The following is a 15,155-nucleotide window of genomic DNA, read 5'->3' on the forward strand; positions in this document are numbered from 1 at the left end:
GTTACAGCCCAATTAGTAATAAAAGCTTAAAATGAACAATAATAGTGCGATTATATTGTTCAAAAATCAATTTCATCACTAATGAGAAAGTGTACCTTTAACACATTATTATTATTAAACCCTTTTGGAACCTAGTTATATCTATATATTAGTTGACAGTTCACCACGATTTGATGCACCACATGAGAAAAAGGATTAGGAAGGAACACCTATCATTGTCGTCCTTTCCGATTTTCTAGTATATTTAATTCAATCATATTACGTGAAAATTAAAATCAATCACTAATATAAAATATATGTTAAAATATAAAATATAAATTAAAAATAAATTTAATAATATATATATATTTATACAAATATATGGTAATTAATTTTAGTAGTTAATTTTATTATATAAATAATATTTTTTATTTAATTTGTTTCCGTTTGACATGCAAATCGCGATATTTCACGTAAAGCAATCGCAAGTATACACTACGCTTGCTCCTATTATTAATAATTGAAGTGATTAACTCTACTCTAGTCTCTAGGTGACCCTACTCACAATCACAAATATACACGCACAAATGTGATATATAAAGAGCTGGTGGCTTTCCCAGTAAGACAGACAGATAGGAAGCTTTGTTAAATCAAAGGAATTGAAGCTGAGAGATCAATAAAGAAAGGGCTCTGCTATAGTGTTAGTGAGTGGGAGAGAAAAATAATATAATTATGGATAAATTGTATTTGTATGGGTTGAGCCACCTCTTTATGACGGTTTTTCTTCATAACTTCTCCACTCATATGGTGATACCAGCCATCACGGATGTAACCATGGCGGCGCTCTGTCCCGGAGAGGATGAATGCTCCCTTGCCATCTACCTCACTGGTTTTCAACAAGCGGTTAGTTACCAACCACCATAATTCCCTCTCTTCCTTTCTTCACCCTCATCACCAGTATTCATCAATAATGCATATGCACTTGGTAGTTATTAACTTATTATCTCTGCTTTAGGCGTATACATATTCAGAACAAGAAATGTCAAGTGACTAACATTTTTTCTTTGTTTTTGTCTTACATTTAAATAAACACTAGCCAATTTTCTTCTTCTTAACTATGCCACTGGCAAATATTATTGTTGTAAGCAAAGCTGCTAATTCTTAGATATTTAAAGCCTTCAATTCAATCTTAAATCTCTTCCCTTTTTTGGAGGAGAATTGAATCTGATTACTTATGTAATAACAGTTTTTAATTAAAACTGGCAATGAAAAACGTTAACGTCAAAAGCGAGGAAACCAATAGGAACTGCTAAGCAACAAATAAACCCCGTTTATCATCACATTTCACAACAAATTAGGAAAGTGTTGTATATAGAAATTCAAAATTACTTAGTTTTCTTTAATTTCTTTTCGAGAAATGCTGAAAGACTAATATAATTGTTTTTGTATAGCACTTTTAACTATCAATCTAATTTCTTTAGTCTAATAATTTAATAATATAATTTTATCCCACACTTTAAACATTGTTAACTAACGATTAACCAAAATAATAAATTCTGGTAGTTCTTCAGAATTTTTCTTTTCTTCTTTTTTTTTTTTACCTGAGTGAATATACTTGTCATACCGGCCTTAATTATTTTCAAATGCTACAAGAGCATTATCTTTCTGCGTGGAGGTTTTGTTATGTAGAAAAATTTATAGGTGTAATGATAGACTGGTAGGTGAAATTTAATTTGCATGCAGTACACACCACTTGCAGAACCCTTTACGTATGTAATATTTACTATGAATGTAGCTTAAATTAAAAATAAAATCAGATTTTTGTGTGTTCTTGTTTCAATTTTGAGAAACTCTGTATAACAATGTTAAGAAAAAAAAAAGAACAGAGTCAATAAATCAATATAGTTCAGTTGAACGTTATATTAATAATAAAAGATACTATGTAAATTTGTTAATCGACAGACAAAATATGTTTGGTAACAAAAAAATTAACAAAAAATAGTTAGAATTTATTTTATTTAGAATTTATTAATTTTAATAATAATTAATAAATACTAAATAAAATAAATTTTAATATTTTTTAATTTTGATATTTTATTTAATTTTTTATTGTTCATATTATTTATTATTTTCATTATCTACTTTAAAATGATACATTTATTTTATGCAGGATTAATTAAACATGTAAAGTATTATTTGATTAAAAGATTATTTGCTAGTGAAAATTATATAAGCACTTGATACAAATAATTCAACAAATGTTATTGTTTAATAACATTCATTATAGAGAATATGTTAGATTGTTTGGTACAACTTTTTAAATTAAATGTGAACTGAGTCGATGAATTGATGGGTAGCTTACTTCAAATGTATTGGGCAGTGGGCACCAATAATTGTTCTAATAGACTTTTGCACCTCAATAAGACGATCACATTTGTTTAGAAAGAGTTAACGTGATAGGGTGCCTTCATCTGTTTGTCCTTACTCAACTAAAGAAACTTCCTTCTCGTCGCGTGTCTTGGAGTGTTCATTAGGAGCTCAATCTTAAACAACATGTCCTAGTTACTCCGCCAAAGAAGCTTCCTTCCCATCCATGTTTAGGAGTATTCATTTGCCCCTCCGTTCTTTTCTCAGTTTATTCTTTTTTTTATAGAGTAATTTTAGATAATTAATTTTTGGTTTAATTATTCTATTGTTCTCTATAGTTTCGTAAAATTTTTAAATAAGTTCTTATACTTTTTTTTAATTGGGTCCTGTACTAATTTTTTTTTCAATTAAGTCCTTTTTAATAATAATTGGCTTAATTTTATAGAGACTCAACTAAAAAAAATTGGCACAGAAACTTAAATAAAAAAAAGTGTAAGGACTCAATTAAAAAATAATTTTGGTGTAAAGACTCAACTAAAAGAAAAAAATTATAGGAACTTAATTAAAAATTTTACAAAACTATAAAGATCAACAGAATAATTAAACATTAACTTTTTCAATCAATATTAATTAATTTTTTAAACTTTTTATTTATTTTAAATTTAGAGTATAAATCATAAATTTTTAATTTTTAATTATAAAATATAAAATTAAATTTTAAAATTAATTAATATTAACTAACTGAAAATTAATTTTCTATACTTTCTCTTATTTATTTGGTCAATAGCTCTTTCTTTTTTCTTTTGTTTATGTTGGCCTATTTTTCAGTGAGATACGTTGTGACTTATATTCCTAATGCCTCCAGTTTCTTTGGCCTTTTCAATTATTCGATTTTCTTGTCTTACAAGTTATACGTGAATTGTGAGCCTTGTTTTTTTCAAGGGGAAGCTTCTCTATTTTTGGTACATTTATAATATTACAATAGAAGAAATTGTTTTTAGAATACTGGTATTTCATTAGTTATAGCTATTGATCTCAATGATTAAAATTATATATGATATAAAATAATTGAGATCAACCATTAAAATGACTAAAACACTGATATTTTAAAAATATTTAATTTTTTTATAATATATGATAAAAATTCTTATAGTCCTTATATGAATTGTTAGTTAATAATTATTAAATAATTTAGTATATTTAATTAAATTATTATCTAACATCTCTTAATTATCAAATTCATATAAAATATTAAAAATAACTGTGTATATATATATATATCATCCACTGTAAACACCGTACGACACAGGCTTTGTGATTTCTGTCACTTTCTGTGGCCGGTATGAATTGGGCAAATTAGTGGATCAATCAATAGCCGGAAGTTGCCAATAATTATCATTGGGCCCAATGAATCTTTAACTTAAAACACATAATGGATCTAACGAAAAAGAGGACAACAAAAAAAAATAACTGAAAAATTAAGTGAATTGTGAAACACAGTGTACCCTTTTGTGTCTCAAACAGCATTGCATTGTCTGACCAAAAAAAAAGCATCATTGCATTGCTTTTACGAAAGGATAACAATAACAAAAGTTTTTAAATAAATGCAATACCACTAAATGGTTTTAGAATACTATCTTTTGTTGAAGAATATAGTATTAAAATATACTCCGATTGTTTGAAATAAAGTATGGTAGTTTACATTTACATGAATGTGCAGTACTTTATATCCTTCTGTGTGGAAACAAAAATATATGATGTGTGCAGATGGTAGGACTTGGAACGCTTGTGATGATGCCACTCCTGGGTAATCTCTCAGATAAATATGGGAGGAAAACCATTATCACACTCCCCATGATCCTCACAATTATTCCAATAGGTACCTTCCTCACAAATTCATTCCGTTTGCATTTGATTAAATTAGTCAACATTTTTTTTAAAAAGTAAGCTCCAATATTTTAAAATTATAAAAGCATTTATAACTTTTAAACGACATGTATTATCTTTTTTGATAAATGAACTTTTTAAATTTTTTTTCTCTAGTCTAATCTTTTATTATACATCTTTTGCCACATATTTTTTATTATATTTAAAAGAATATATATTAAAAATTACATTTTAACAACAAAAAACTGAGAGAATCTATTCTAATTTTTTTGCCATATGAGAATTGCTTGGTAAATAAAGGCAAAATAAAAAGCATAAACATGTGGCCTTAATGATTTCATTTATAATAATTCGGTGTTGACAATTTCACAGGTATATTATCTTATAGCAGGACGAAAGAATTCTTCTACATATACTATGTCTTTAAGATTCTCATTTCCATGGTTTGCGACGGAAGCGTTCCTTGCCTCGCCCTGGCTTATGTGGTACTTTTCTTGCTATTTTCGGTGCACATGCTTAGATTCATTTAGAGGAATGGTAGAATTAGCCATAATGTTTAAAATTATAGGTTAAAGTATTTTATTAGATTATTAAACTAGAAGAAATAAATTAATAATTAAAAGTGACAGACAAAAAATAATAAATTTTGATTGTACTCTAATATTTTTTCTAAGATCACAAATTCACATGTAAATATCTCTCTTTAAAAAATAAAAACTACTAAAATAATTTTAATTTTAAAATTATATATCAATTTTGCTGTTTATTACTTTCCCGCCATTTTGATTTTCAGGCAGATAACGTAACAGAAGGTCGACGCGCCACCGCGTTTGGGATTCTTTCGGGAATAGGCTCCGCCGCCTTCGTCTGCGGCACTCTTTCAACTCGCTTCCTCTCTGCTGCCCAAACTTTCCAGGTGCTTCATCTTGCTTCAGAAAAATTTTTTTATCTCTCTCTCTGTTTTCAATTGCGTCAAATTCTGAATTATTTATTTTAATCTGGTTCGATTAGGTTTCCACTCTTGTGGCGGTGATTGCAGCAGTGTACATGTTAGTTTTCCTTCGGGATTCGATTATCGATGAGAATAATCTTTCTACCCCAATCCTTACGGCAGAAAAGCCCGCCGCCACTAAAATTGAAGCAAAACCGAAAAGCAATGTGCAACTGTTTCAAGCTTTGCGATCTCTACAAGACCTAGCTTCCTTCCTCACTGGCAGGTTCAATTTGCCGTTTCTCATTCCTCTTCGCATGTGATATCTTTGTGGAACATCAATTATATTATCTCTGTTTTTTTCATCATGATTTGCAGCTTGACTATTACTCAAGCAGCAATTGTTGCGTTCTTCAGCAACCTTGCAGATGCTGGTCTTCATGGTTCAATGCTGGTATTTTTCTAATTAATTTTCTTATTATCTTTTTTTTTTTCTCTTGTGGAGTATGCATGTGAACCCCTATAAAATGTAGTATTATTTCATTTCATTCGTAATTTGGCAAGTTTATGATAAAAAAGGAAAAAAGTTTCATTAATTAGAACAAGGTACCGAAGTATAGTCTGAGATGATAACATTTTTTCCCCATTTCCTGTGCAGTATTACTTAAAGGCTCAGTTTCATTTTGACAAGAATCAGTTTGCTGACTTGATGGTCATTTCTGGGGTTACAGGGACTGTGTCACAGGTAATTTTGCTTTGCAATATTTCAGTCCTTTATCTATATTGAGTTTTCGTATTCTCTTGATATAAATAGTTCTTGAGTTTCTTGATTAATTGTCCCAGCTTGTTCTTATGCCCATTTTGGCCCCAATTCTGGGAGAGGCAAGACTTCTTTCAATTGGACTGTTTTTCGGCTGTATTCATGTAAGATTCTTTTTTCTTTCCTTTTTTTCCCCCTATTGTTTTTGGTGAAATTATAAAAAGAAAATTTCACTTGTTTATAATGTTCTGAACTAGCAATGTGGAATGAAATGCAGATGTTCCTTTACAGCATAGCATGGTCCTCGTGGGTATATATTCCAACTCTATTGCTAATTACAACTTGGTTTCTGTTAAATAAGTTTTTAATTATGTAATTTTTTCGTATAAGAGTAAGTGAAATCAATAATAGTTCTTTGATTAATTTTACATGTATACGTCTCCGGTATCCCTATCTTCCCCACCTTTATGTGGTATTGATATTAATAATGGTAATAGCTTATGTCTAAATGCTGACAGGTTCCTTATGCTTCAGCCATGTTCTCAATAGTATACGTTTTTGCACAGCCCTGTGTAAGTTTCTTTTTGATTTAATCTTTCTTTACTATCCTTTGAACAGATAAATTTTTTCCCTTGACTTCCAATGAAATGTATGATTAAAACATAGTCTTGAGTTATGTTTATTTTGTCTTAATGCAGATACGGAGCATAGTCTCTAAACAAGCTGGTTCTCATGAGCAGGTACTGTTTTTCAGAATATTTGTTATATTTCCATAAAGGAGAAGAAAAGAGCTTAGTTTTGCTTGATAAAAATGCTATGTGCTTAGTCTATTTGTTTTGTCCTTCTTTTTTTTTTTATTTAGATACTAGATATCCTGGAATTATTTCAGTGCATTTCTTCTCACGTGCCTTTTCTTTTCAGGGAAGGGCTCAGGGTTGCATTTCGGGCATATGTTCAGTTGCACATATTGCTTCTCCCTTGGTTTTCTCTCCATTGACGGGTGAGTGGAATGTTATTAATTATTTCCTGTTTTGTTCAATTTACTATTGAGTTCTATTAATAAACACTTTCTCCTCAATTTTCAGCTCTTTTCCTATCTGAAAAGGCACCTTTTAATTTTCCTGGCTTCAGCATAATGTGCATTGGATTTGCTTCGGTAAGAACTTCAACGGAAATGCTGTACATATATATGTATTATATTTGAATGCATGTAGATAGTAATTAGTCTAGTCAGATGGTGATATAACTAAACTATGATGATCCAATCACAAAGTATATCAACAGAATGAATGACCTTTCTAATATTAAACAGAGGCCACGATTGGACCCTAGATATCGTTACTAAATTGAGTAAATTGAATTAGTGATTATGGGCTATGGCTGTACATATAGAATCCTCAGATATAACTCTTCCAAAGGGTTTCTGCCTTGCTTTTCAGGCTAGGCGGCACCTATATTATTTTGTTTTAAGGGTAAAAGGCAACACTACAATATTCTTCTGAGGGGAACACACATATAATATTTGAAACATATTTTGACCAGTTTGTGTTTTTACTATATTTTCACGTGTTTTGTACATGGTTTCATTTGCATTTATTTTTAGTTTTTACTTTGAATCGAATTTTCTCTTGCAGATGATATCTTTTGCTCAAAGTCTGATGGTGAAAGTGGTTCCTCCCATTTTGAGTTGAAGGACAAATATTAATTGGGGCCCTAATATTAGTGATCGTAAATATTTACTCAACATGGAACGACACATTTCCTCCGGCTATGCATTTGACGAGGAAGCAAGATGTTGAAGTCTGTTCCTAGAACTGGAATTATAGCAATATTTTATAGGCTTTTCTAGTTTAGCACCATTGTATTGCTTTGGTTCGTCTATATGGCCTTTTTTAGATCAAAAGATACCAAGGTAAATTTTGATTTTTACAGTTATTGACATTTTGATATCTTGTTACACAATTTGGAAATACTAATCAAAATATGTGAAAGTGAAAATGTGAAATATATATGTCTACTGGTGTAAATCTTCCCTCTTGATCTTGATTTATTGGTATGGTTCTTTCCAACGATGACATTCGCTAAGAGGTAGATTCAAAAGGTACCAAATGGAGATGTCTGCTCTGTGGAAAAAGAGTTTATGAAATCTAGCTATGAAAATGTTTTAATTAATAACAATGTTATTCGAATCCTGTTTAGATGTTCACATCTCATTTTTACAGATAAAAAGTATAAATTTAAACTGTGTTTTAGGTACACTTTTATCCATATTTTACATATTTATGTCAAAATAAAAGTGTAGAATATATTTTTAATATCAATATTGCCTATAGAGTGATAAAAAAACTTTAAAGCTTAAATCTATAAATAAATATATATATATATATATTTGTTATATTAAATAATAGAAAATTTAACTTTCTCCTCTTTTAAAGAGTGTAATAAAAATTGTAGAGATTAACTCAACCAAATAATCACACAGAGAGTCAGGTTGAACTCATAAAGAAAGAAAAATGCTGTGTAAACACGAAATTTACTAAGAAATTTTCGAACTAACAAGGGCGTCAAACTGTTGACTGTTTTTCATTTCAAAAACGGCGCGAAAGATCCGCTCTAGGGGAGCTTTACGGGGAGGTTGCCTTAACGCCATTGCCAGCACAGTATTTGACCTTCTTATAAGAGTCGCCTGAGAAAAAAAAATATATCAAAAGAATATTAGTTAGACATTTAGAATAATGATCCATAATGTCTTTTATTAAACCTCCAGCTCAACTATATAACTTGATTGACTAACCAAAACGAGTCAAAGGATCTACCAAATAGACAACTAATAATTTTTTTTTTTACTTCTTGCTCTGTTAAAAATAAAAAATTTCAACAAATATAAATAAATAATAAAAAATGTATTAATAAAAAGTTAATTATTTATATAAAATATATATTAAAATAAAAAATTTATATAAAAAATAAAATAATATACATAATAATTAATTTAGTATTCGATATTTTTTGTTATGCTTAATATTTAAAATAATATTTTAATATGTATATTATAGTGCTTATGATAATTATAATGCTTTTAAAAATAGAGTAAAGTATTATTTTTGTCCCCAACATTTGAGGTAAGTTTTAAAGTTGCTCCTAACATTTTAATCGTGTCCCTAACGTTTCAAAATTGACTTAATGTTGTCTTGCCGTTAGGAATCCGTTAACAGAATTGACGGCGGACAAAATTGAGATGATTTTGAAACGTTAGGGACTTAAATATGACAAAATCGTTGGAGACAAAAACGATACATAGAAATAAATTTTAATTTTATCCTTCAATAATATCAATTTTTTACTATACATAGTATTCAATTATTTTTTAATCATATCTGAGTAAATTACACTTAATTATATCACTTTCATTCTAAATAAATTAACTTTTTTTTATAATTTTGTTCTTAAAGATTTTTAGTTAGCATGAAATATTTGTAGAATGACTAGTATATAAATTTGCGAAAAAGAAAAAAATAATATATATACAATAAAATATAAATTATGCCTTTTGTCTCTAATGTATTAAAATTCTTTAAAATTATAAAAAATAAATTTATTTAAAATTAAAGTAATGTGATTAAGTACAATTTACTTAGATGTAATTAAAAAATAATTGAATATTATGTACAGTAAAAATTTGATATTATTAAAAGATAAAATTAAATTTAAATTTATTTTTATGTATCGTTTTTATCCCTAACGTTTTCATCTTATTTAAGTCCTTAATGTTTTAAAATCGTTTCAATTTTGTCTCACCATCAATTCTGTTAACAGATTCCTAACTGCAGGATAACATTGATAACATTGAGTCAATTTTAAAACGTTAGGGACGACGATTGAAACGTTAGGGACAATTTTAAGACTTACCTTAAACGTTGGGGACAAAAACGATACTTTACTCTTAAAAATATTATTAAACTTAAAATAATTTTTTAATATTTAATAATATTTTTAAAAAAATATTACTAAAATAATATTAAAAATATAATTTTAATTTTAACAACTTTATAATGATCATAATTATCGTAATATAGACATAATTATGTTAAAATTCTCCATTTAAAAATCTATGTATGATAGATCCCCTAGCAATCTAGGCCTATCAGAGCAAGCTGGAAGTAGTAACGTGGCTGTAATTACAGAACAACTAACCCGTATTTCACAATTTCAAATATAGACGCTAAGGGCAAACTAACTCGTGCCCATTCCCTTGTTTTCCCGCTAACTTATTTCTTTCTATATTTATTCTTTTCCCTACCGCGTATATATTCCGTTTCCTCATTTTCTGGTATTCGGTTTCACCGCGGCATAACTGAACTATATATATATAAACAAAACGATGCGGTAACGCCGACGGAGCCCCGGTTTGTTGTGTGGTACTGTGGTGTGATAGCGGGCGTTTGCGCTTTCAAACGCTCTCTATCACCAAAGTTTCCCCACGTTTTATTAAAAAATAAATAAATATCTATAATATATATATAATAGTTGAAGGTTTTCGATTTCAAGTTTTCAACCCAATGGTGACGGAGTCGAAATCCGACACCGTGGTGTACCTCCATGGAGACCTCGATCTTCGGATCATTGAGGCTCGTTACCTCCCCAACATGGACATGCTCTCGGAGCGCTTCCGCAGATTCTTCTCTGCTCTAAACACATGCACCGCCTCCATCACCGGCAGGAAGAAGACCGAGAAGAGACACCGCCACGGAAAGATCATCACCAGCGACCCTTACGTCACCGTCTGCATCGCCGGCGCCACCGTGGCTCGAACCCGCGTCATTGCTAACTCTCAGAACCCTACCTGGAACGAGCATTTCAAGATCCCTCTGGCTCACCAGGCCACGGAGCTGGAATTTTACATCAAAGATAACGACATGTTCGGCGCAGACTTGATCGGAGTCGCATTCGTCTCCGCGGATAAGATCTTATCCGGCGAAACCGTCAGCAGCTGGTTCCCGATTATCGGCACCTCCGGTAGGCCTCCGAAGCCTAATTGCGCGGTTAAGCTCGAGATGAAATTCACGAAATGCGAGGATTCTCCTCTGTACAGATCCAACATTGCACCAGAACCTAATCGGTTCGTCGTTCCGGATACGTATTTTCCGATTCGGCATGGAGGTTCGGTGACTCTGTACCAGGACGCGCACGTGCCGGATTCGATGCTGCCAGAGATTGGATTGGATGATGGAGTTGTGTTTCAGCAAGGTAAGTGCTGGGAAGATATCTGCCATTCGATCTTGGAGGCCCATCATTTGGTATACATTGTGGGTTGGTCCATTTACGATAAGGTGAAGCTCGTTAGAGAGCCCACTAGGCCTTTACCCAGCGGTGGAGATTTGAGTCTCGGTGAGTTGCTCAAGTACAAGTCTCAAGAAGGCGTTAGGGTCTTAATGTTGGTCTGGGATGACAAGACTTCGCACAATAAATTCTTCATTCACACGGTAACACATTTTTCATAAAAAAAATATATTATTTGTACACTAAAATAAACTACTAAAACCAGTTATTAACATATTTGTGTATAAATATATGTATGGCTTAATATATTTTTAATATGTATTTATATTTTAACATATATTTTATATTATGGCTGACTTCAATGTATACTTAGCATAATGGTAATAAACTAATGTATTTATTTATGACTTATAACACAAGCTAGTTACTAATGATTATTTGGTTTCAGGATGGAGTAATGCAAACTCATGACGAAGAAACTCGAAGGTTCTTCAAGCATTCTTCAGTAACATGTGTGCTGTCACCTCGATATGCCAGCAGTAAGCTTAGCATTTTCAGGCAGCAGGCATGCTTTATGCTATGGTTTTATAGCTTTCACATATTTTGTTATCTTTTAGCTGAAAATTGCTTTCAGCATTGATTGATATATGTATATGTTACACTTGATCCATTTTGCACTCTTCCATTTACTTGGTCCACATTTTTCACTCTTCCATTCTTATATAAAATATTTCTTTTAATACTCCATGTTTTGCTTTCATGGAGAGAATGACCATCAATAACTTCAATTTTCGTTTTAAATAATGTTTTTATTTGCATCCAATTAGTTCTGCTTTAGAAACATCTAAGAATTTCTCCTTCTGAACTTGATTTTTGTGTTGTGGGGAGAAGGGAAAGGGGGGGGGGGGGGTGGCGGGAACTGATTTATTTATTTCAAGTACTTTCAGAAGTTAGAAAACTTTGTTGACCATCATGCGAACCATATTTCAGGTTGTTGGAACACTCTTCACGCATCATCAAAAATGTGTAATAGTTGATACTCAAGGACAGGGAAACCATAGAAAGATAACCGCATTTATAGGTGGTCTGGATCTTTGTGATGGGCGTTATGATACACCTGAGCACAGGATTGTCCGAGATCTTGACACTGTTTTTCAGAATGATCATCATAATCCTACATTTTCTGTAAGTTTATCATCTCTACTGGATAGAAAACTTCCATGTGATCCTTCCACCAATCAACATAGTGCTCGTTAGGAATAAACTTTTGTTTTAAGGTCTTTGTTGGTAGGGAGATGAAGATCACTAAGGAGCTCTTATCTAGTAACTGTTCTTATACTTCCCATTTTTAAAAATAGGCAGGAGTCAAGTGTCCAAGGCAAGCATGGCATGACTTACATTGCAAAATTGAGGGTCCTGCTGTGTATGATATACTCACTAATTTTGAGCAGCGCTGGAGAAAAGCCGCTAGATGGTCTGAGTTGGGTAAAAAAATCAAGAGAGTATCGTATTGGCAAGATGATTCTCTCATCAAGTTGGAACGCATTTCTTGGATTCTCAGTCCTTCTGAGTCAGTTCCAAATGATCATCCTGACTTGTGGGTTTCCAAGGAAGATGACCCCCAAAATTGGAACGTTCAGGTTGCTAATTGGTTGCCTCTAAACTATTAGCTTCCATTTTCTTCTCTTTTGTTTCAACTACCAATTTGTTTGCTTATATTTTCATTTGCCATTTTAACAGGTTTTTCGATCTATTGACTCTGGCTCAGTGAAAGGGTTTCCTAAGGATGTACTCGAAGCTGAGAATCAGGTTACTTACTATAAACCTTTGATATACGATTAAGATGAACTTGTCGGTATACATAAATACATAACCGTCAGGTTTTCTTTGTTGTTAACTTCATTTTATTGCCATTTACTGCAGAACCTCGTTTGTGCAAAAAATTTGGTGATTGACAAGAGTATTCAGACAGCATACATACATGCGATAAGATCTGCACAACATTTTATTTATATCGAGAATCAATATTTCATCGGATCATCCTTTGCATGGCCATCCTACAAAGAAGCAGGTATTGTTTACTCGTACAACTTTGATTGCTAAAGTTTCTATATGATTATTTGATTAACAGTACACATGTTATTTATGTTTGATACTTAGCTCTTGCGTTGTGCCTGCAATACCATTCTTATCTCACATTTTTATAATGCTTTCCCTAATTAAATCCTACCTAGTCGGTTTGTTGATGATCTTTTTCATTAGTTATTTTAGTGAAGACATTTTCAAACTATCGAGTATTCTGTTCAATGACCAGGTGCTGATAACCTAATTCCTATGGAGTTAGCACTGAAGATAGTTAGTAAGATTAGATCCAAGGAGAGGTTTACAGTTTATATTGTCATCCCAATGTTTCCTGAAGGTGTCCCTTCTTCGGTGGCAATGCAAGAGATTCTGTTTTGGCAGGTAATGTATGTTTGAATACAATACTCAGCTGTCAACAAGCATATATAGATATTTTGTTTAAATAATAATTTGATGATTTCTTATAGATTCATTATAATGGAATTCGTATTTTCAGGGACAAACTATGCAGATGATGTATGACATAATAGCTCGGGAGTTAAAAGCTGCAAACCTTGAAAACAGCCATCCACAAGACTACCTAAACTTTTACTGTCTCGGAAACAGGGAGAATTTAACTGAAGTTCCAAACTCAAATGCTTCTGTGATTTCAAATAGTAGCGAAACGGTAATCATTCAAAACCAAATTTGACTGACTTATTGTGCATAATGTAATTAGAACTGCTATTTTATGTTGGGGGCATTACATATAACTTGACTCTCTAACGAATGGTCATCAGGTTGCATCTTCCAAGTACAACCGTTTTATGGTTTATGTACATGCAAAAGGAATGGTTGTGGATGATGAATATGTTATACTCGGATCGGCCAACATTAATCAACGATCAATGGCTGGATCGAGAGATACAGAGATCGCAATGGGTGCATATCAACCCCATCATACATGGGCTAAGAAACAGAGGCATCCACATGGTCATGTATATGGGTACAGAATGTCTTTATGGGCGGAACACATGGGTTACATCGATGAATGCTTCAAGGAGCCTGAAACTTTGGAATGCGTCCAAATTGTGAACAAGATTGCTGAAGAGAACTGGAATAAGTATACAGCTGATTCTTTTGCACCAATGCAAGGGCACCTAATGAAATATCCTGTAAGAGTAGATGCAAATGGCAAGGTCAGCTGCTTACCCGGTTTTGAGACTTTCCCAGATGTTGGTGGCAAAGTACTTGGCTCACGCTCAACCCTTCCCTCTGCTCTAACAACATAGCCATGACCAACCACTATCAATGGAATTTTGTACCATATACCTTGTATAGTCTACGTAAATAGGCTGCGCTTTGTGATTACTAAGCAGTTTTCGCTGCCTCATTGTTTGTACAATCAGCCACTTAATCAAAAATCAAACCACCAGTCCTGTAGGCTATACATACCAATGACGGCGTTCAATATAACTTTACTAGTGCTAATTTTGCATATCCGTTGGAGAAAAAGCGAAACTCCAGTATAATTTTGTAACATTAATATGAAAATTATGTAAATAATCTTTGGCTTAAGTCAGTCTTTTTATTTGGTGACTATCTGTAGACAGTAAAGGGTCTTTCAATTTCAAAATGTGGAAATTTGAATAAGTTAAAAGTAGTCCTAAATAAGTAACAGCAATGTTTTAAAGGATTATTACAAATAGATTGCAGTATATTTCCAAAAATGATTAAAAATCATGAAAAGATTAATTTGATTTATACGCGCACGGTCGATATGAGTTTGTGTACATTCGAGGTGAGTAATCTAATAATAAACCTTTAGAAGAAGATTGTCGGTGAGTGAAATGCTGAGTTATCTTAAAGGAGAGGGCATGAGAGTTGGAT

The 15,155-nt window shown here is 31.9% G+C and overlaps 2 protein-coding genes across 2 annotated transcripts; both read left to right on the plus strand.

Annotated features, from left to right (window-relative positions):
- Positions 1 to 528: 528 nt before the first annotated feature.
- On the plus strand, positions 529 to 7,951 carry LOC112705674 (uncharacterized). The gene is made up of 14 exons (XM_025756570.3): positions 529 to 882; positions 4,114 to 4,225; positions 4,606 to 4,718; positions 5,027 to 5,149; positions 5,245 to 5,450; positions 5,543 to 5,618; positions 5,823 to 5,909; positions 6,008 to 6,088; positions 6,202 to 6,234; positions 6,443 to 6,496; positions 6,623 to 6,664; positions 6,846 to 6,924; positions 7,010 to 7,080; positions 7,559 to 7,951. Exons 1-14 carry the CDS (start codon positions 712 to 714, stop codon positions 7,613 to 7,615), a joined length of 1,305 nt encoding a protein of 434 aa, XP_025612355.1. The 5' UTR covers positions 529 to 711; the 3' UTR covers positions 7,616 to 7,951.
- Positions 7,952 to 10,276: 2,325 nt separating this feature from the next.
- LOC112705675 (phospholipase D delta) lies at positions 10,277 to 14,843 on the plus strand. The gene is made up of 9 exons (XM_025756572.3): positions 10,277 to 11,407; positions 11,653 to 11,769; positions 12,195 to 12,389; positions 12,563 to 12,844; positions 12,945 to 13,013; positions 13,128 to 13,275; positions 13,519 to 13,667; positions 13,783 to 13,953; positions 14,066 to 14,843. The coding sequence occupies exons 1-9, from the start codon at positions 10,484 to 10,486 to the stop codon at positions 14,555 to 14,557; spliced, it is 2,547 nt and encodes an 848-aa protein (XP_025612357.1). The 5' UTR covers positions 10,277 to 10,483; the 3' UTR covers positions 14,558 to 14,843.
- Positions 14,844 to 15,155: the final 312 nt, after the last annotated feature.

This window comes from Arachis hypogaea, chromosome 8 (assembly GCF_003086295.3).
Source record: "Arachis hypogaea cultivar Tifrunner chromosome 8, arahy.Tifrunner.gnm2.J5K5, whole genome shotgun sequence".
Classification (NCBI taxonomy): Eukaryota; Viridiplantae; Streptophyta; class Magnoliopsida; order Fabales; family Fabaceae; genus Arachis; species Arachis hypogaea.

Coding starts and splice junctions, on each gene's coding strand:
- LOC112705675 (XM_025756572.3), top strand. CDS start 10,484: ATGGTGACGGAGTCGAAATCCGACACCGTGGTGTACCTCCATGGAGAC. Junction 12,390..12,562: donor ATCATAATCCTACATTTTCT/GTAAGTTTATCA, acceptor TTTTAAAAATAG/GCAGGAGTCAAGTGTCCAAG. Junction 13,954..14,065: donor TTTCAAATAGTAGCGAAACG/GTAATCATTCAA, acceptor AATGGTCATCAG/GTTGCATCTTCCAAGTACAA.
- LOC112705674 (XM_025756570.3), top strand. CDS start 712: ATGGATAAATTGTATTTGTATGGGTTGAGCCACCTCTTTATGACGGTT. Junction 883..4,113: donor TCACTGGTTTTCAACAAGCG/GTTAGTTACCAA, acceptor TGATGTGTGCAG/ATGGTAGGACTTGGAACGCT. Junction 5,619..5,822: donor GTCTTCATGGTTCAATGCTG/GTATTTTTCTAA, acceptor TTTCCTGTGCAG/TATTACTTAAAGGCTCAGTT.